This window comes from Monodelphis domestica, chromosome 1 (assembly GCF_027887165.1).
Source record: "Monodelphis domestica isolate mMonDom1 chromosome 1, mMonDom1.pri, whole genome shotgun sequence".
Lineage (NCBI taxonomy): Eukaryota > Metazoa > Chordata > Mammalia > Didelphimorphia > Didelphidae > Monodelphis > Monodelphis domestica.
In genome coordinates, this window is record NC_077227.1 from 351,673,271 (window position 1) to 351,693,380 (window position 20,110).

The window sequence follows — 20,110 nt, forward strand, 5'->3', positions numbered from 1 at the left end:
TCTGTTGCTAAGGTTTACTGATTTTACCTTTTTAACATCTCTCAAATAAGTCTCTGACATTGTCACTCTCTGGTGCATATTCTCCTCTCCTTTCACCTGGACTCCAGCAATAGCCTGCTGGTTAGTCTATCTGCCCCAAGTCTTTCCCTACCCTAATCCATTCTCTATGCAGTTGTCAAAGTGATCTTCCTAAAGCACAGATCTGTATCACCTCATTACTAAATAAACTTCAATAGCTATCACTTTCAGGATCAAAAATAAAATTCTATTTGACATTTAAAGTCTTGCATAACCTCTACTCCTTTACCTTTCTGGGCTTCTTATACCTCTTGTCCACACCATATACTGGATGATCCAGTGATACAGGTCTCCTTCAAACAAGATACTCTACCATCCAACTCTAGGTATTTTCACTGGCTATCTTTGACCCCCCTCCCTTCCCCTCCCCTCCTGCCTCAGGCTTGCCTAAACTGTTCTCCATCCATGTCTTTGCCTCCTGGATTCCTTGATTTCTTTCAAGTCTAAGTTAAAATCCCACTTCCTACAGGAAGCCTTTCCTAATTTCTCTTAATTCTAGTGTCTGCATTCTGTTGATACTTGCAAATTTATCCTGGATATAGCTTGTTGGTATACAGTAGCCTGCCTACAACTCATTCATTAGACAAGTGAGCTCCTTGAGAGCAGTGACTATCTTTTATCTTTCTTTGTATCCTCAGTCCTTGCAATAGTGCCTGGCACATAGCAGATACCTAATAAACATTTATTAATGGACACTTGAGGAACCATTAACTTAGCTTCCAGGGAGTTTTCCCCTATTGTTCCAAGTTATTAATTCTCTTTCCAATTAAAAAAAAATAACACTTTATTTTCTGTCAATATTATTTCTTTCTTTTTTTTTTAAACCCTTACCTTCCGTCTTTGAATCAATACTGTGTATTGGCTCCAAGGCAGAAGAGTGGTAAGGGCTAGGCAATGGGGGTCAAGTGACTTGCCCAGGGTCACACAGCTGGGAAGTATCTGAGGACAGATTTGAACCTAGGACCTCTCGTCTCAAGGCTTGGCTCTCAATCCACTGAGCTACCCAGCTGCCCCCTGTCAGTATTATTTCTAAGACAGAAAGATGACAAGGGCTGGACAACTGGGGTTAAATGACTTGCCCAAGGTCACAGAACTAAGGAAGTATCTGAGGCCATATTTGAACCCAGGTTCTCCTGATTCCAGGCCTGGTGCCCTATCTCTTGTGCTACCATGTTGCCCCTCTTTCCAATTCTTTCTTCCTTAGTTCTCATAGATTTTCCTATTGTTTCCTCCAGCATTCTCATTTGACTTTTTAAATCTTTTTATCATTCTTTTTAAACTCTTGATTCCTCTCTTCTAGTAAGTTTAGACTTGTACATAAACTGAGTTTATATTTGAAAATTTGCTTTGAGATGTTTTGGAGTCATCTTCTTCCTGTGGGTTTGTATCTTGTGCATGCTTGTCACCATAATAGTTCTTTTTTTTTTGGTCTTGTTCTTCTAGCCTACTTCTTGCCTTCAGATTTTATATTAGGTCTACACTTTATGCAATTTTGGAGGAAACATCTCAACTGACGCTTTGTCCTTTTAGGTTCTTTTGTTACTTTCTTGGGGTACTGAATGTTGAATGATTCCAGGATCTCAAGGACTCAAACTGAGGACTTCCAGATGTTCAGTACTCTCAAAGTAGTCCAAGACAAAAATTGATCACTTTCCCCCTAGACTGACTTGGATTTGGGTCTATTTGACACTTCTGTTCTCTTGCTCCTGTTTGAAAGTTCCAGTAGACTTCTGCTAGACTATTAGCTATCTGGAAATTCCTGTAGGTTTGGTCTGGAATTCCTGCTTTAGTTATTCCATTTGGCTTCTGACTGGGCAAAACCTGTTCTGCTCCTAGGGTCAGAATCATTGTTTGCTTTGAACTTGTTCCTAGCTCAGTACACATCTATGGAGCTCCTTACTTAAAATGCTACACCTAGGCACAAGTCCCCTCCTCAATCTATGTTGGATCTAGAGCCAGGAGCTGGGCAACAGAAGATGAAATAAGCAGCTGGCACCTGTTATTACACCCTACTCAAGTGCAGAACCCTCTATGCTGGACCTGGGAACATTTTTTTTCTCTGATGCAGAGCCGCTCTTGGTGCTGGAATGTTCTATGTACTATGCTCCTGGTCTACCCATCTACAGGGTCTATAGACCTCTCTGTCTGCCTCTTTATGACAACCTGGGCTGGAAGGAGGATTCACTGTTTTTTCTTTGGATTTCTTGATAAAGACATAGTCTGGTACATTTTCTAGATCTTTATGGAAGAAGTATGGGGAACAGCTCAGCTGTCTTTGCAACTCCACTATCCTGTCTCTGTCCTTGCAACTCCACTATCTTGTCTCTCTCCCTTAATCCCATTCTTCTTAGTTTCTCTTCTTTCCAGATTCTGTTACTGCAACTACCTAGTGAGCACCTCTATCATGTTATTCTATCAGCAATTCAAACTCCACATGTCCCAAACAAGACTAATAATGTCTCCTAAACCTGCCCTTTGATCTAACTTCCTATTTCAGCAGCACCCCTACCTTTCTAGTACTCCAGTCTTGAAACTTCCAACTTATCTTTTGATTCTTTTACTCCCTTACCACTCACATCTAATCAGACACCAAGTCCTGTCAAAGTCTACCTCCATAACATCTCTCAAATCTGCTCCCATACTCTCCATTTACATGGACCTACTTCAGGCCAGCATCACTTCTCACTTCTCCAATCTATCCTCCATACTGCTACCAAAATCATCAGATCTGATCAGATCTGACTATGTTACTACCTTCCTCAAAATATTCAATAACTCTGTATAGCCCCTAAGGAAAACTATAAATTCCTCAGCCTGGCACTTAAGAGCCACCAATGGAATATAATCAGGATGATGATTGCCCCTGGGTTGTTTTCTGTGTCCAAATATCTATATTACTGGCTCTGATCCCCCCACCAACTCTGAACTGTCCAAAGATTAGTAGGGACTAGAAAGGAGATTAGTGAGGAAAAAGAGAGATTTGGTCATCAACAAAAAAGCCAAATGAAGAGTAGGAAAGAAAGAGATGTAGCCATAATCCCATAGGCACCCACCAAGCGAGGGACAGGGGATAAAGGAAGCAGGTACTGACTGCCAAGATGCTTACCTTGTTCAGACGCTGAATCTCTTTCTCCTGGTATTCTCGCTGCCGAGTAAGGGGAGTCAGCTGATCCTGGAGGTACTTAGCCCTCTGTCTGAGATCCTTGCCTTCTGCTGTTAATCTCTCTTTATCAGCCTGGGGCAGAAAGCAGGTAGAAGCTTAAGCAAAAAAACATTCCTTAACTTCAACCTCATCCCCATTCCATCCAAACAGAATTTCTTCACCAATAGGTATCTTGGGCCCCTTTGCCAATCTGTTGAAATCTACAGATTCCACCTCATATTTTAAGTGTATAAAACAAAATATGTAGGATTACAAAAGAAATCAACTGTATTGAAAGTATAGTTCATTTTTTTTAAATTGACAGTCTCCCCAGATTAAAAAAAAATCTTGCTTTAATAAAAGGAACAAATGGATATCTGCCTTCATTTGAAGGATCCTAGAATGTTAAATCTGGAAAAGGCCTCAAAAATTAGAGCATACAACTTTGAAACCAGAAGGGCTCTTAGAATATATACTAGTTGGAAAGGGCCTTGGATCATAGGAAATAGAATGTCATAAAGAGAAAGAACCTTGAAGATTATCTAGTTCAACTCCTCCATTTTTATCAAGGAAAACTGGCTCAGAGGGACGAAGAGACTTATTCAGTATCTCAGAGCAACCTCCATTTAATTCTCAAGTTTTATTTCTTTCCTATATGAATTTGTTCTTAATGGCAAAAAGTCAAAACAATTAAAAATATCAAAGAAAGCTGACAGACTATCTTGCTAGGAACAGCCATCCAAACGAAATGGGTGAAAATTGGGAAAGGGAGGGAAAAAAAGTTAATTTGTATCAGACAAGTTAAGAATACCCATCTGGCTCTTCCTTTTCCCCAAGGAGACAGAAGAACATGGTACATGTCTCAAATTCTCTATGTTAGCCAAAAAGAACTATTATTACTTCCTCCTAAATACTTTTCATACTTCCCACCTTTGGGGAATCCCTGGAACCCTATATTTGGAAAGCAGGTTCAACCTCCAAAAGAGGAGAGCCACAGGTATAAAGAATCTATTTTATCTACACATGGGTATATTTGTAATTAGGATGTCAATCATTTGTCAATAAAATGGTTCTAACTGTTGAAATTCAAGAGTAGCTCAGCCATAAGATATGAAAATGTTATAGGTGTTTCCAAGAGAGATTCCCCTAGGAAAGCAGAGGGTTAGTAGGATAACTTGAGAAGTTGAGATCTTTAGCAGTTAAAAGTGCATTCTATTGGGTGATGAATAATAAAACTCAGTTATTTCTGACTTAAAAGTGAATATCCTTACTGCAGATAAGAAACTTGTTCAGAATCTAATGGTGGTAGAATGGAAAAGGAGGCAGCTATATGAAATATCTCATCTCCATTGTAATCATTTTGTTGTTGAATATGGCATCCACAAAGTAACTGATTTGCTAAGATTTTTATTAAAAATTTTTTTTTCATTTAGCAGAAAATACCTTCCTTCCCTTCCCAGTACAATTTATTCCCCAATTCAGAACAACAAAGAAAACAAATTAAAATGTGTACTCAAAACAAACAAACAAACAAACAAAAAAGGAGTAGCTTGGGCATCACAGTATGGTTTAGCTGAACTTTCAATTTGTTTTCCCTAACTCACCCCCTGAATTTGGGACAAAATGGAAATAGTTCAGTCTCAATTCTCTGACAGAAGCATGAATTATCTATTAGAAAGGGTCTAAAGCTAGAACCTTGGACACAGAAAAGAAGCAGAAAATAAGTTTGGATAAAAAACAAGAATAAGAAAGAATTTCTTGTTTATAAGAATGATTAAGCCCTAGTCCCTTCCAGCTCTCAAATTCCATGCCTCTAAGTAGAAAAGGTTATAGAATCAACTACTATTTGCTTTAGATGACAATTTATCCTTTAATTTTATCCTTTAATATTGTGAAGATGGGATTAACTCTCCCCCTGTCCATTTTTAGATTAAATCACCAGAAGCTCACACACCCCACTTAACACTTGAATGGGGGAGGTCTATAGCCCATGTGTGCTGAAAGTGGGTGACAAATCAGAGTGACTGACTGCCTCCTGGGCAGTCCTAAGAAAATTTATAGACTAAAATTGGTCCACATAAAATGAAGGAATGCAAAAGAAGTGATGCAAAAAAGCATCTTTAAAACGAGGTGTAACTTCCTGTGAGTTCTTTGTTCTTTGGAGTTCTGAGTTTGAGTTGGAGGCTGGTGAAGAATCTGATTCATGGACCTGAGACCCTGAACTTGGTGAGACTTCTTAAAATTTCTCCCTTTGAACTACCATGTGGGTGAGTGAAAAGGCCAACTTCTTCCCTGATTTTCTAGAAGGACTAGCCTCCAGAGAGGCCCTCCTCTTGGAAGAGGCTTCTGGCTGGAGCCCTTGCTTTATTCATCACAGGGCCCTCAGCTGAAGGCTGAGGCCCCTCTGGCTGAGGACTAATTAGCCCTGCCTGGGTTAAGCCAGGGGCCAAAGCAAATTACTTAGTGTGTTTAGTTAGATATCTTACCCTATCCTCTTTCAAGTTTCCCTTACCTTCTCTCTCTCTCCTTTTGTAAATAAACTACCATATAAAGTCATTCTGACTTGAGTAATATACCACACTCTTATAAATTTAGTCCAATCCTTTAAAATTTTAACCCTTACAATATCTCATCTAGTCTTCTATGTCCTAGAAGTCCCATTCAAGGGGAAGATTAGGTACCAAAGTTTCCCAGACTCTCCTTATTCCTATTCTGGGATATTCTCTAATTCCACCTTGATAGAGTCCACCAAGTCTCAAGGGGAAGGTCTGATTGAAAAGGGAAGTTGCCAGGACTGATAGGACAATGCTTGCCTCCTCCATTTCAATCTTGGACTTGGCCAGGAGCAGCTTTCTGTCAAAGTCCCTCTGCTTCTGCTCTCGGTCAGACTCCAGCTCACTCACTAGCTTCTGGGAATCAGCCAATTTCTGTCGTAGTTCTGTGATCTGTGTAAAGGAAGGATAAGGGACAATAAGGGAAGGGTCCCAGGCTTAGGTCAGGGTTCTGCCCCATCTCTGGCCAATAATCCTGGCCCCAATGAATCTAATACCCCCAAGGTCAAATATAGGAATTTCTGACCCTTTGAGGAAAGAAGTGCCCAAGACGGAGAGTAAAGCTGTCAGGGATCCTGCAGTGAAAGACAAATTTTCTTTCCTCTTCCCAAATCAATTAATTAACTAACACATGTCTATAATCCTAGAAGGCTTAAAAAAAGCTTTCCAAACAAAACCAATGGAATTAATGCAAGGATTATTGTCCTTATTTTACAAATGAGGAGACTGACACCCAGGAAGCTAAAGTGAGTGACCATAATCATGTAACTAATGGATATGAGTCAAGACCTGAATACAGGTTCCTTGCATTTGAGACCAGAGGTACTTCCACAATACCATATTTCACTGATCCAAACAAAGTCCATCTATTACCTTCTGTTCATACTGCTGCTTCATGGAACGAAAATGCTGGTCCCACTGCTTGTTCACTTCCAGAAGCTATGAGAAGAAGCTAGAGTTAATAGGGCCCTGGAGACCAATTCGCTGCAAATCCTGAAACAAACAACCTTCACATAATCTTGGCAGAAAGGGAAGACATAGGTTATGGTTCAATTGAGTGTAACTCAACTCCTCTGTATCCACCTTCTAATCTATATAGCTAGGCTTGTGTTAGGCATATAGAGCTACAAGAAAAGGAGAAAACAGTCCCTGCCCTTCAGGTGGCTATAGGATTGCTGAGAAGACAAAACTAGTACACACAAAATAATGGTCAGGAAAGGTGATCAGTGTGGGCAGGAAGAGCAGATAAGGCTTGAACTGATTCTTAAGGATGGATAGGGCTTGGGACAGGTGAGAAGGAAGAGAAAGCATTCTAGGAAAGACTCAGGGTCAGTCAAGCCCTGGAGACAGGAATGGTCATAAAATATATTTTTATTATTAGAGACATAATTTAATTTTTACAACAGGGAAGAGGCAAGAGACCTGCCTCTTCTCCTTACATGAACAGAGAGTTCCCTTTTCCAGTATTTACTAGATTTGTCACATGTAACATTCAGCAGTCTAATAAATGGATAGTGAATAAGAGAATGTGGGCTTCAGGGGACTGATCCATGTAAAAAGGAAAATTGAAATTTAGCACTATAAATTTCAAATGAAGGAGCTAAGTGGTCTGTAATCCTTTTTTATAAATACTCTTTCCATAACTCATGATTTGTACTAAGTTCTCATCATGTGGCAATGCCTTAATCTTCAGTCACCAATAATAAATGTTGAAATTTGCTTTAAGATACGATGACATGGCTATGAGACTTATAAATTTGATATAAGAAGCCTTTCTAGTATGCATTTCTTTCATTTCTTCTTCTTTAGGAACTGGCCATGGAGAAGAGTAGTTAAAAACCTATTCATTTTAGAGCCAAAGTCCTGAGAGGATTCCAGGTCTGAGGACATCAAAAGAGAATGAAGTGGACAGTTTCCACAGCATCAGAGATTTCCCTGACCAAACAGAGTCAAAATTCTAGAGTGGGGTTTTGGTGGGGCCTGCCTTGGTGTGAGGCTTTGCACTCTATATCCATTCCAGTAGAAGATCTTTCATGCTGGCTTTCTAAGTTGTTTTGGGCTGAAAAATTATTTCACCTCATCTTTTTTGTGAGTTATACTACTCCAGAATTCATCTTGAGGCATAAGTTTTTAGAAGGTAATTTGGTAGAGTTCAGTTGAGTTGATATACTTTCTCCACCATTTTGCCTCCGTCCCTACAGAGGGATTTTGGAAGGGAAATTAAGTTTTTCTTTTTGCCCTACCCTAGACTGGTTACCTCACTCCGTTGCTGCTCAAGGATCTTCACTTTCTTCTCAGTAGCTCCCATTGTTCCTGCCTCAGGGATATTACCTGGGCTCATACCAGCCTGAAGAAGAATAGAAAATAGTGTTTTATTAGAGTCAAGAGAATATTCTTTAATGACATCTTCCCAGCTAGGAAGCTTCCATTCTTGCTATCCCTCTTCTAGAAATCCCTATGCTACCATTTCCTCTCCTTTCATCCTCCAGTCCCTAATATCTTTTTCTCCTCCTCTCAAATGTGTATAGCAACCTCTTCCTTAAAGAAAACAAGAGGTCCATGGAAAGGAAGACAAACTATACAACACAAAAGAACACTACAGAAGGAATCAAAGGAGTCCTGGCTCTGCCACAAATGTGCTATGTGATCTCAGATATATCAGTTTTCCTCTCTGCACTTCAATTTTCTCTTCTGTCAAATAAAAAGTCTGAAGCAGATTGTTTGGCTCACAGGCCCCCTACAGTTATGAAGCTCTAAGATCTGTGCTTGAGTGATAGTGTTTGTCAGATTTCACTTCTGCACTAGACCTATAGCTTAAGATCATTCATCTCCCTCTTCCCAGCAAGTGTTTTAGAGAGTTCATGAGGCTTTGGTCCCCCTTCCTAACTAAGGATTGTGTCCTACTGCACAAGGGTAAGAGTCCAGGGTGATGTGAGATGCAGCTTGTCTGAAGTCTTGTCCACAACTCCCCTTCCTTCAGGAAAAACTAAGAACAAGTGGGCAAGAAGTGGCTCAGTAGATTGAGAACCAGGCCCTGAGACAGGAGATCCTGAATTCAAATCTGACCTCAGACACTGAATTTTAGATTTACTCCACCCTGCTTAGTCTTTAGAATTTTAGCAACCAGGAATGTATACACCCCCACTTAAGGATTGTGTGTGGGAGGATGGTCTGTGACCTGCGTGTGCTAGCAAGTAACAAATTGGAGATGACTAACTGACCCCCTGGGCTGTCCTAAGCCAAGTTTAAGCCCTTGACCCATCTAAAGGTTCCAGCCTCCAATCTGGAAGCGGAGCTAGATTTAATTTTCTGGGAAGGCCCCTTGGCTGAGAGGCCTCTGAACTCCCTCTGGCTCAGGTCAGGCCAGAGTCGATCTTTACCCCTTTCTCCTTCTTAATTTCTTCCTTCTATTATAAATAAACCACCATAAAATTCCATTCTGACTTGAGTATGTCATTGGAATTTAGAATTTAAATCCCTGGCAACCACTAAATAATAAATTCAGTCTCAACCCAAAAATTTACCCTTATCAGCACTTCCTAGCTGTGACCCTGGGCAAGTCACTTAACCCTCACTGCCTAGTCCTTACCACTCTTTTGCCTTAGAACTGATACACAGTGTTGATTCTAAGATGGAAGGTAAGGGTCTAAAAAAAAAGGGAAGGAAAGCTAAGAGTAATGCATTCCTCTCACATGCTTTCATTATTAAACCTGCAGTCCACCTGGAAGGGATAGAATGGGTGGGGAGAGAGCCTATGTTCCCTGACGAAAACTGGCCAGAAACCAGATTCAACTGAATTCAATTTACCATTTATCTGGTACCTCTGTGCAAGACACCAGGTTAGAGACTGTGGCCACCAAGCCAAAAGAAATTGTTCTTGTGCTCAGGATCTAGAGCTTTATATCTTATTAAGTCACAGACTTCTTAGTCAATGCTGACGAGCAGCAGGGGAGGTAGAAGAGGTAATGCAAGGGACAAAGGTGAGGCTACACCAGAAAAAGAAAGGGTTTTGAAAAATATACCCTTGGGTATGGAATGTCACATGTGCTGACAGAAACAGTTGGTATCCACTGGTTTTACTGAACTTAAAAAAGCTGCTCCAAGGAGGAATTTGACAGAGGTAGGATGGGGGTATATATTCTGAAATGAATGTGATGTAAAAAGAAAAAGGCATTCAGAATTTTTTTTAAATAAGGGTTTGAGAGGACAAATTCCTAGGTTACAAAGGAAATCTGTAGCAAATGAGACCAAGAGTGATATGGAAGAATGGAAATTGGTGGAGGGAATAAGAGACAAGAGACTTAGGTTCAAATCCATACTCTGTTATAAACCTGCTTTCTGACTTAGGACCCTGCCCTCTTAAACCCTCAGTTTTATTATCTGAAAAAGAAGGAACTGAACCTCCACAATCTGTCAACTCTAAATTCCTACCTATAGTGCCTAAGACAAGCAGGGCTTGGATAAATCAGATAAGAACATAGCCAGAGTACTACAATTTAATCAGTGTAACCACATGAGCTCAGTATGCACAAACAGCATCAGGACTGAGGGAGGTGTTAGTCCCACTGCATCTGTCCTGGCCATTTTCCATCTGGAGTAACAGCTCTAGTTTTCCAGCTCACCAAAGTAAGGGGTCCAGAGTAGAGGAGGGTATGGGATGGAGAGACAGAACATATTTTGTCTGATGAAGGGAAGACAGTGGAAATATGACTGCTATCTTCCAATGTTTTCAGAAGGAAGATGACATGCTATGTGGCTCTAGAAGAACAGAACTTGGACAAATGGGAGAAGTTACAAGGACATTTTGGCTCAATAAAGAAGGAAAGATTTTCTATCCAACATGGAGCAAGAGAGTGCTAGCAAGAGAGTGATATCCTCTTCACCAAGATTGTGAAGTGGAGGAAGACAGAAATGCTACAGAGGGGACTTCTTAATCATGGGAAGGCTATCTTAGATAATTTCCGAGATCTCAACTCTTAGGTTTTTATTTTTTACCTCTACCTCTTAACTGAGCTAGAAACTAGAAACTACATAATTTCTCAAATTCTTTAAGTGTCAATGACATCTCCCTTTTAGCTCTAAAGGCATATAGCAATAATAACTCAAATTTATATAGTGATTTGTCTTTCATGAAGCACTTTCCTTGAAATTCTGAGAGGTTGGTTGTGTAAAAAGAGACTGAAGTGCAGAAAGAATCAAGAAAACTTTCCCTGGATTACATAGCTAATAAGTAGTAGAGAAAAGATTCAAAGCAGGGCTTCGTGACTCCAAAGCCAATGTTCTTTGCACCTTCCCACAAAGACTATAGAAAAGCCAATGTTGCCATAACTCAGATACCAAGTTCCCCCAAACTACCTGTGTATTTTGGACTAGATAAGCGACAAGGAGAAAGGGCAGTGTCCTGAAGCAACAATTCCAGAAAGAAACCACACCCCTCATCCCTGCTCCAAGTTGAATGATGGCTGCATATAATAGGGTACCAGGAGGTTATGGGAATAAATGAGAAATATGGTGGAATTCCACTTATCTGGCCAGATTTCTCCAACCTTCCATACCTGCTGCTGCCTTGCCAGTGATTTCCGGCCTGAGACTTCCATTCTTAGTCCACCTGGCAGCCCAGTGGCTCCTTCTTTGCCACTACCACTCATAACCAACTTCTTTAGCTCCAGGTTCTCTTGCCTGGATCGTGGGCAAAGAAAGAAATCAATTTTGTGAGGCAACTTTGCCATGACTTATTATAGAAGGCTATATTAGAGTAAAAAATAGTATTATTAATCTCATCATTTAAAATTTATAACTTATCTGGGATTCAACCCAGTACCTCTGCATTGCCAAATCAAGCAAATTATGCACTTCTCTATGAATCTTTTGTCCCCAGAAAAGGCAATTCTACTTACCTAAGTGACTGGAAAGTCTCCTCCTCCTCCTCATAACAGCAGACATAATATCATATATATGTAAATATATACATACATATATATAAAATATATATATATATATATATATAATATATATAAAATGCTACACATATTTTAATTTGATTCTCATAACACCTCAAGAGGCAGTTGCCACAGGTATAATATATCCATTTTATGGAAGAAGGAAAAAAGAAGGTGTAAAGAGGGTTGCCCAAAGTCAAATAGCTAGTGAGTAGTAGATTCAATTCAAGGACTGAATTCCAGGTCTACTGCTTCCAAATCCAATGTTATTATTACCTACTGCCTCTCTATAAAGAAGCATACAATTCAATATTTCAGACTTCAAATTACCTCAGCCTAGAATATAATTCATAGGTAGAAATAGTGTCCATATGTGACAGCCTAGATGAGTGATAAGGGGAAAGGGCTCTGTTCTAAAACAGCAGTTCTAGAGAATAACATTAAAGCTTCTGGTGACAATTGCATATAATAATGTCAACAACAATAATTAGGACTTTGAGAAAGCTTTAAGATTTGCAAAATTCTTTTATATATGTAAAATCTTTTCAGGTTGCTCATCTGTAAAGTGAAGGGCTTAGGTTAAATGTATCTTTAAGGTTCTTTCCAAGTCTATAATGCTAAATCATTTTCCAAGGTTATAGAGCCCAATTTCAAACCAGTTTCACAATTCCTTTATCATTCTAAAGGTCCTATAAATTTCACACTTTTTCACTTTATAGGCCATTTCATTATGTATTGTAAAAGGTTCTAGCCACATGCTTTCTTCTGCAAAAATTATGTTGGAAGCACTAGGTAAATCACAACTAGTATAGTCATATTGTGTCTACCTCTCCATTCTTGCTTCTTAACATAGATTCTAATTAGAAGCAGAAAATGGAGAGTATATGGATTAGCTGCACATGGCAGTACATGCCAGTAATCCCTAATACTAGGAAGGTTGAGGCTAGTGGAGTACTTGACCTCAGGTCCACCCACTGTGTTTTAAAATTTTACTTGCCTAGGGACAGTTAAGTAGCCCAGTGGACTAAGAGCCAGGCAGTTCCTGAGTTCAAATTTGGCCTCAGACACTTCCTAGCTGTATGACTCAGGGCAAGTCACTTGGCCCCCATTACCTAACTCTTAACCCCTCTTCCACCTTAGAACCAATACACAGCATTGATTCTAAAACAAAAGGAATGGATTAAAAAAAAAAGTTACTTGCATTGCAGACCAGTATTCCAGAAGGTCTTGGTATCACAATAGTTCACTTGGGGAAGTATTGCTCTTAACCCTGCTCCTACCTCTGCAATACTATGAATTCTTCTTCTTCCAACTTTAGTTCTCTGCTGGTGGCTAAAGGTATCTCAAGCTCCTTGGAGACTCTTCTAGGAAATTATAATTTATGTCAGGTACAACCAAGTTGGAAGGTTTGAATATGGATCCAATGAGAGACTGTGTCTGACAAAAAAAGACCAGCTCATTCATTAGAAGGATAAGCATCAAGGAATGATGCTTTTGGGCACAGTAACATATAAAATCATCTAAGGAGTACAAAGGTTGTATGATGATTCAGTAGCAAGTCTATCTCTATTGATAGAATGACAAGTCTTTTTAATATACTAAGTAAAGATGTATTCTTATTAACAACATTTGAATTATTAAAAAATATGGAAAATCAAGATCCTTTCATGGCAAAATCTTCAAAATTACTTAGTCTCTTTTTTTTAAGTTCACGGTTAAAGCATCCTGATGTGGCCTCTAGCTCCTTGTAGCCCTACAAGTAACAAATTTACTAAATTTCCCTGGTATGAAGCCCCTAGACTCCAAAAAAGCCTTCCCTCAAGGATTAAGGGGCAAAAAAGAGAGGGAAAAACTCAATGGCTGTAGAAAGGTCAAGAGCAGATGTGGTGACAAATTCAAATAGAAAGGAATTGGGTGGACATACATTACAAATTAACATTTCCTATGTGGCACTGTATTTTCCCAAGTATACTTTAATCCAATTCTGGCCAGCACTTTGGGGGTTTGCTGGGCATTTGTGGCCCAAGCTACAAGGCTAACATCCAATTCTAACTTTAACAGTCCAGGATGGTTTCCCCTCTGCATGAAAGCTGCCCAAGAAAAGCTGAGAAAGGAAGGCAGCATAGGGAGCAGCAGGGGGCAGCAAAACTTTGAGAATACAGTACCCCTATTGACACCATGCCCACTGCCAGGGGAGTTAGCTCTAGGCAGAACTGATTAAAGACTCCCATAATGCTTAGTTTTCTCACCTCCAAAAGGAAGCCAAAACCACAACAGTCCTGGATTATCAAGAATTTTCACATATGGTTTTCTATTTTTCAGAATATTCTGGATTATCAAATCTCAATCTGAAGAGTTCTGGATATTTTAAAGATGCTCTGCCAGTGTTCAAAAGGTAATTTCAGAACATGCTTTCCCAGTCTACAGAAAGGGAAACTGGGCAGTAAAGTGAAGAGAGCCAGAAGGAAGAACCTGAAGGGTTCAGACATCAAGAGCTTCTAATACCTACTGTGAATATGTAGGCTAAGAAATCTGGTTTGCCTATCTTAAATGGAACCCTGTTCCCTTCTTCCCCAAGACTCTGCTTCTCACCGAAGCTTCTCAGTGGCCTGGTCCCTCTGCTCCAAATCCTTTTCCAATTTGGCTTTTAGGGCTTCATTCTCATTTCGGAGCTGCTCACACAGTGTCTATGAAGCAAAGATAGGCAACAATGCTGTTAGGAGGTAAGTACAGAGGTAGGAATAGAGAGAAGTGAGAGAGAAAAGAAGTCAGACAGGCAAAGGAGGAGAGCCCTGTTCCACCATCACTCTTAAACAGTCCTTTCCTAACCATACCCCATCCCTAAGCACCCTCTATTTCTAAAAAAAAAAACACAAAACAAACAAACTTATAAATATAAGTTATCTTTATGGAATATAAGTTCCCTGAGGGCATTTTGTTTTTGAAGCCCTAGGACATAGTCACTTAATAAATGCTCAAAAAGTAGAAGACAAAAAGTTCTTCAGAAGAATTTCTTACTTTCTAAAATAACCCATTTTCTTTCTTAATAGTTCTAAGAATTTCTTTCTAGTTATGTGAAATCTACCCTTATAGCCAAGCAGAATTAAGTGCAATCACTCTTCTACAAGACAGTCCTTCAAATTTTGTAGTCAGATGCCACCTACCTGCCCAGTCTTTTTTTTCTCTAGACAGACCCTTTAAAACCTTTAACCATCTCCAAGAAGTAGTAAGTGATAAACAGAAGGGAGCAGAGATTGAACACTGCTCTTCTTGGTCTTCAGATCATAGGGATTTCCATCTGTTCCAGAGACCAGGATAAGGCTAGGAAGTGTGTGCTAGAGATTCCCAACTTCTCTAGCATAGGACTGGGACTAAAGAGGTACACGATATGGTACTGAGAGTGCTCTGACTGGAAATAAAAGGATCTGGGTCACCATCTTCCAGTTTCTATTCCAGACTTTCAATTGTTTCATATGTAAAGTGCAGATAGTGAGCTCTCATTAACAGCAACAATGACAAGAAGTATGGAGCCCAGAAGACCCAGGCTCAAGTGCCAACCTCATAAATACCATTGAAATCACAGGTCCAAACAGAAAAGAATATAACAAGTATTACTTGGTCATGATTCAATATTTAAATATTATAAAATTATTAAGTATTTTAAATATTATTTTAATAATAAAATTTTAATAGCTTTAAATTCAAGAGTCTAGGGATTGACAGGTAGAGCTTTTCTCTCGTGCTGAGTGGGGTTGCTGTCTCCTTTACCAAACTGAAAACAGAATAACATGAGAAGATGCTAGGGAGCAGTCAGTGAACCAAGTTGGCACTAATAAATCTGTCTGTAAACTTCAACCACTAAATTTGTGTGGATTTCACATTTCCCAATTTCCCTCCCCCATTTCCTGTCTTTCTCTTCTCTTGAAAGACTCAAATTTTCTATCTAAAAGCACCTCCTCAGATTCTGAGCAAAACCAAACCAAAAACTTAAGAAAAATGAACATTTGATGAAATTCTTTTTCCTGTAAGACCACACTCCACCTTCTTTTAGACTTTCCATTATCCAATTTCATTGGATGTAAGTAGGATTTTAAAAATCTGAAGAGACCTCCCAGATTACCTTGTCTAATTCTTATTTCAAAGAGGAGGAAGCTAAGGTCCAGAAAGGTCAAACTATTCAGGTGAAATAATATAGCTTTGCAAATAGCAGAGCCAGGATTTCCCCCCCAAGCTTAAACATCAACTCAGGTTCTCAGACTAATCTCCCCCCCTCCCCAAAATAAACTCTTTCAAACTAGGTCAATAATATGCAACAAAACAAGGGTTAGGAAATGTAGGAAATGAAGTGTATAAATATTTAGGTAGTGTGCTGATCTGATATAGACTATCTCCTTAAAATATCACTTTGAAAAAGAGAAAAAAAATCTCTATACAACTCTAAAGTAATACTGACGGAAGATCCTTTGTTTAACTCTTTTAAAAGCCACTGCCAAATTCCCTGTGGGCCCACACTTACCACCCCAGCAGTCAAGCTGTTCCTCACCTGAAGGATGGAAGTCCTCTGTTCGTTCTTATGAACCTTAGAAGCCAGCCGATTGAATTCAAGGGCCATGCGGCCCAGGTGGGTGAAGACTTGGGTATGGTCAGGCTCTTCTGCACAGACACTTAGGGTGCTCTCTAACCGCTGCAAATGTAACATCAGGTTGCTGTCCTCTTTAGGCAAGGGTGTCAGATCCTGGGAAACAGAGAGGCAGTTGGTTATTTTGACGGGAGGGAGGATGCAAAATGGATATACTAAGGAACAAATTGAGATTCCAATTCATAGGTATTATGGTATGTCCATTCTCTTATCTCTAGCAAGACTATGCCATATTCCCTCCTCTCCTTCTCTAGAGTCATAATGGGGCAGCCTTCCTAACAATGACATCAGTATTGGAAGCCAGATTTTCCTTTCTCCCTTGACTCAGTTTCCCACTTTGGCACCAGTCCAAAATTGGGGAAATTCCATAGTTGCATGAATTTCCTGTGTGCCACTGACTCATGGAACAGGAGGGTTATAAGGAAGGTTATAAGGAAGACGTCTATCTTAGCAGCAATCAAGGTAACTACCTTTGTTCTCTCCCTTCCCTGACCACAGAATTGGAAAGGTAGAGCTCAGAACTCTGAACCCATCTTGTCCAGTCTACTCATTCTTCAGAAAAGGAAATTGAGACATAGGGAATTTAAATTACTTGCCCAAGGTCACACAACCAGTAAGTACTAGAGGTGGGGCTGACCTCAGGTCCTGAACACAGATTCAATATTCCTCCCTCTGTCCTACACTGCTCCCCAATGCTGTTCTCCTCTGCTTGAGCCTCCAGGAAGAAAGGTGAAAGTTTAAGAGGGCAAGGACTCAACAGGCAGATCCCTACACAGAGCCTACTGAATAGAGTATCCATTAAAATAATTATACCTTAGATTATATGACACTTTTCCTCTCAAGTTTAAAGCACTTTCTAATCTCCTTATGCCAAAAGAAAGCTAAGGGATAAGTATTATTTAAAGAGGATAAAATTATTCTGTCTCCCATTCTCCTCTAGTCCTAGAGCAATCTCTCCCTTTTCTAAACCCCAATACTTTCCTAAAGTTGTCATATGACACTTAGCACACTCCACTTTGGATTATAGTTATTTGTGACCATATTTTCTCTTCCCAAATAGAATATGAACTCTTTGACAGTCTTATTTATATTTGTCTCTTTCCTAATTCCTAAAATAGGTCCTTGCATATAGTAGGCTTCAATAAATGTTTAATGAACAAAAGAATACTATCATACCCTCTACCTACACCCCAACTCAAGAACCTAGGAGATTCCCAAATGCTGATTATGTGAAGTCCAAACTACCTTTTTCCTGGCTTTCTAGGTCCTTCCACAATCTGGCCCCACCCTAACCCCATTTCCCACATATATTAGTTATATTATACATATAGCATATCCCTCCCCAGGTCTGTGACTTTCCTCATGCTTATCCTCCATAATCACCTCTTTAAATTTGATCTAAGGTCCTGATCAGAATAAAAGCCTAAAGCCTTTTTCAAGTCTACATTCCTCCAGTAAATATTACTTCCTTCCTTTTTTTTTTAAAACTCTTACCTTCTATCGTAAAATCCATATTGAAGAGCAGTAAAGGTTAGGCAATTGGGGTCAAGTGATTTGCCCAGGGTAACACAGCTAGAAAGTGGCCAAATTTGAACCCAAGTTCCTCCAGACTCCAGGTCTGGCATTTTACCCACTGTACTACCTAACCACCCCCCGTCCAGGAAATATTTCCTAGGCACTCCAGCCTCTCTTCTGAACAGTATTCACAATAGTAAACCACAGAATTTAGCACTTAATCATATCATGTCTGTATGCCAACATGAGATCTATAAATAAACTGTTTTCCCCCACTAAGTTTTCAGTACCATAATGTAAACTTCCTGAGATAAAGAGATCATCTTAGAACCTCCACAAATATCTAACAGAGGGTTGGGTAGAAAGCCAGTACTAAATGAAGATCTATTTAATGTCTGAGTAATCTTGGTATAAGACCCAGCTGCTTCCCAGAGTATACAGAGGCCAATTCTCCCTGCTCTAAACTCAGTGACTTCTAAGCCACCAGAAGGTCCTGATCAGAATAATAGCCTAAAGCCAGCAAATGCATGATGATGAACGTCTAACTGACAAACTCAGGTAGGGATAAGCAACAGAGCCAGAGAACACCTAGTTTAAATGCATGCTTACCTTGACTACTTGCTACCTGGCCTGAAGGCAATTGCTGCCTTCTTGGGAGGGCCAGGGTGGTAGACATAAAAGAGTTAATCATAGGCTTTCATCATCTAGGACTTTTTGTGTCCTTTTTGCTAAAGCTGGGTGTGGAGCCTTGGTGTCCCAAAGGGCTGACTCACGTGGCTTTTGGAGACACCCTAGTACCTTAGGAGCTCCACTGGCAGGGTGCCCAGTCTTGAGAAATCATATGATGACCACAGAGCTTAAATGGGGAAGTCACTGTACTATTCTACTATCCCCATTTCTACCCAAAAAATGAACTCTGACTTCTCTCTGGGGTCCCCGACAGGGGTCAATGGTTTTTATACTGCTCACATAGGGAGCAAGTGCCTGAAATGGAAAGGGGCAAGTGGCAAGCAAAGGAGAAAGCAGCTAAGCACCCTCCCTATCCCATAGACCTGATCACCCTGAGGTTCCTACCTCTTTAGGCAACTTACCAACATATCACTGTTCCCTCTGCCACCTGATGGTGATTTATGTTCTTCTGGAGAGACAACTTCAAACTCAGATGAGGCACCCTGAACAAAGAGAGAGGTCAAGATTATGTCCAGATAAGACCAAACAAACAATGAAAGAAACTGCCTCCTTGAGCTCATCCCAACAAAGGAGAAAAAAAGGGTCTCTTTACTTAAGAGTCCATATATATTCCACTATGGATTTCAGGAATTATGTCAATGTGGGTGGGAAAAAACTCATCATTATTTTCATAAACCTCTGACATTTAGAATTTTCTTCAATTACTTAAAAGCATTATTCTGAGAATGGGTCCATAAGCCTCACCTGACTGCTAAAGGGCCCCATGATACAAAAATGGGTAAAGAACTTAGCCCCAAGGCCTCTAAGTAGGCAGTCCAAGGTCAACCCTTGGACTCTGAGAGTTCTTGGAAATCCTGACTTGGAAAACTTCACAAAGAAGACAGGTATGTTTCAAATAAAGTTTGAAAAATACTTTTTTGCAATTTGCAATTAATGATACTCACTAAAGCATAGCATTGTTTCTATGGACTCAACTTCATAATATTGGTTTTTTTATGTTAACTTTTTTGTTTTGTTTTTTCATTTTTATTTGGATTCTTATTTTAATAACAAATTTCCGAATAAGTTTTCCAAAATTATATGATCCATATTGTCTTCCTCTTCCTTCCCCTCATTCTTCCTTCCCCTCATTCAGAGCTGACAAGCAATTCAATCTGGGCTCTACATGTATTGCCACACAAAACATATTTCCATATCATAATACTGCCATGTTTTCCCATAACAAAACTTTTTATTTTTCAAACCCTTATCTTCCATCTTAGAATCACTACTGTGTATTGGTTCTATGGCAGAACAGTAAGGGCTAGGCAATGGGGGTTAAGTGACTTGCCCAGGGTCACCCAGCTAGGAAGTGTCTGAGGCCAGATTTGAACCTAGGACCTCCCATCTCTAGGCCTGGCTCTCAATCTACTGAGCCACCCAGCTGGGCCCTCCATAACAAACTTAAAAATAATTTTCCAGTAATACCCAGTGGAATTGTACGTTGGCTACAGGAAGGCTGGGGGGAGGGGAGGGAGGGAAAGAATATGATTCTTGTAACCAAGGAATAATGTTC

The 20,110-nt window shown here is 39.9% G+C and overlaps 1 protein-coding gene across 2 annotated transcripts in view; it reads right to left on the minus strand.

Annotated features, from left to right (window-relative positions):
* TNIP1 (TNFAIP3 interacting protein 1) overlaps positions 1 to 20,110 on the minus strand; it is a 57,348-nt gene that overhangs the window by 7,867 nt on the left and 29,371 nt on the right. For both annotated transcript variants that reach the window (XM_056811482.1, XM_056811483.1), the window contains 8 exons: positions 18,957 to 19,037; positions 16,255 to 16,446; positions 14,304 to 14,398; positions 11,328 to 11,451; positions 8,030 to 8,119; positions 6,646 to 6,711; positions 6,034 to 6,165; positions 3,185 to 3,313 (listed from right to left, as the gene is read on the minus strand). In XM_056811482.1, the coding sequence (XP_056667460.1) occupies positions 3,185 to 3,313; positions 6,034 to 6,165; positions 6,646 to 6,711; positions 8,030 to 8,119; positions 11,328 to 11,451; positions 14,304 to 14,398; positions 16,255 to 16,446; positions 18,957 to 19,037 (909 nt within the window). The remainder of the gene's footprint in view (positions 1 to 3,184; positions 3,314 to 6,033; positions 6,166 to 6,645; positions 6,712 to 8,029; positions 8,120 to 11,327; positions 11,452 to 14,303; positions 14,399 to 16,254; positions 16,447 to 18,956; positions 19,038 to 20,110) is intronic.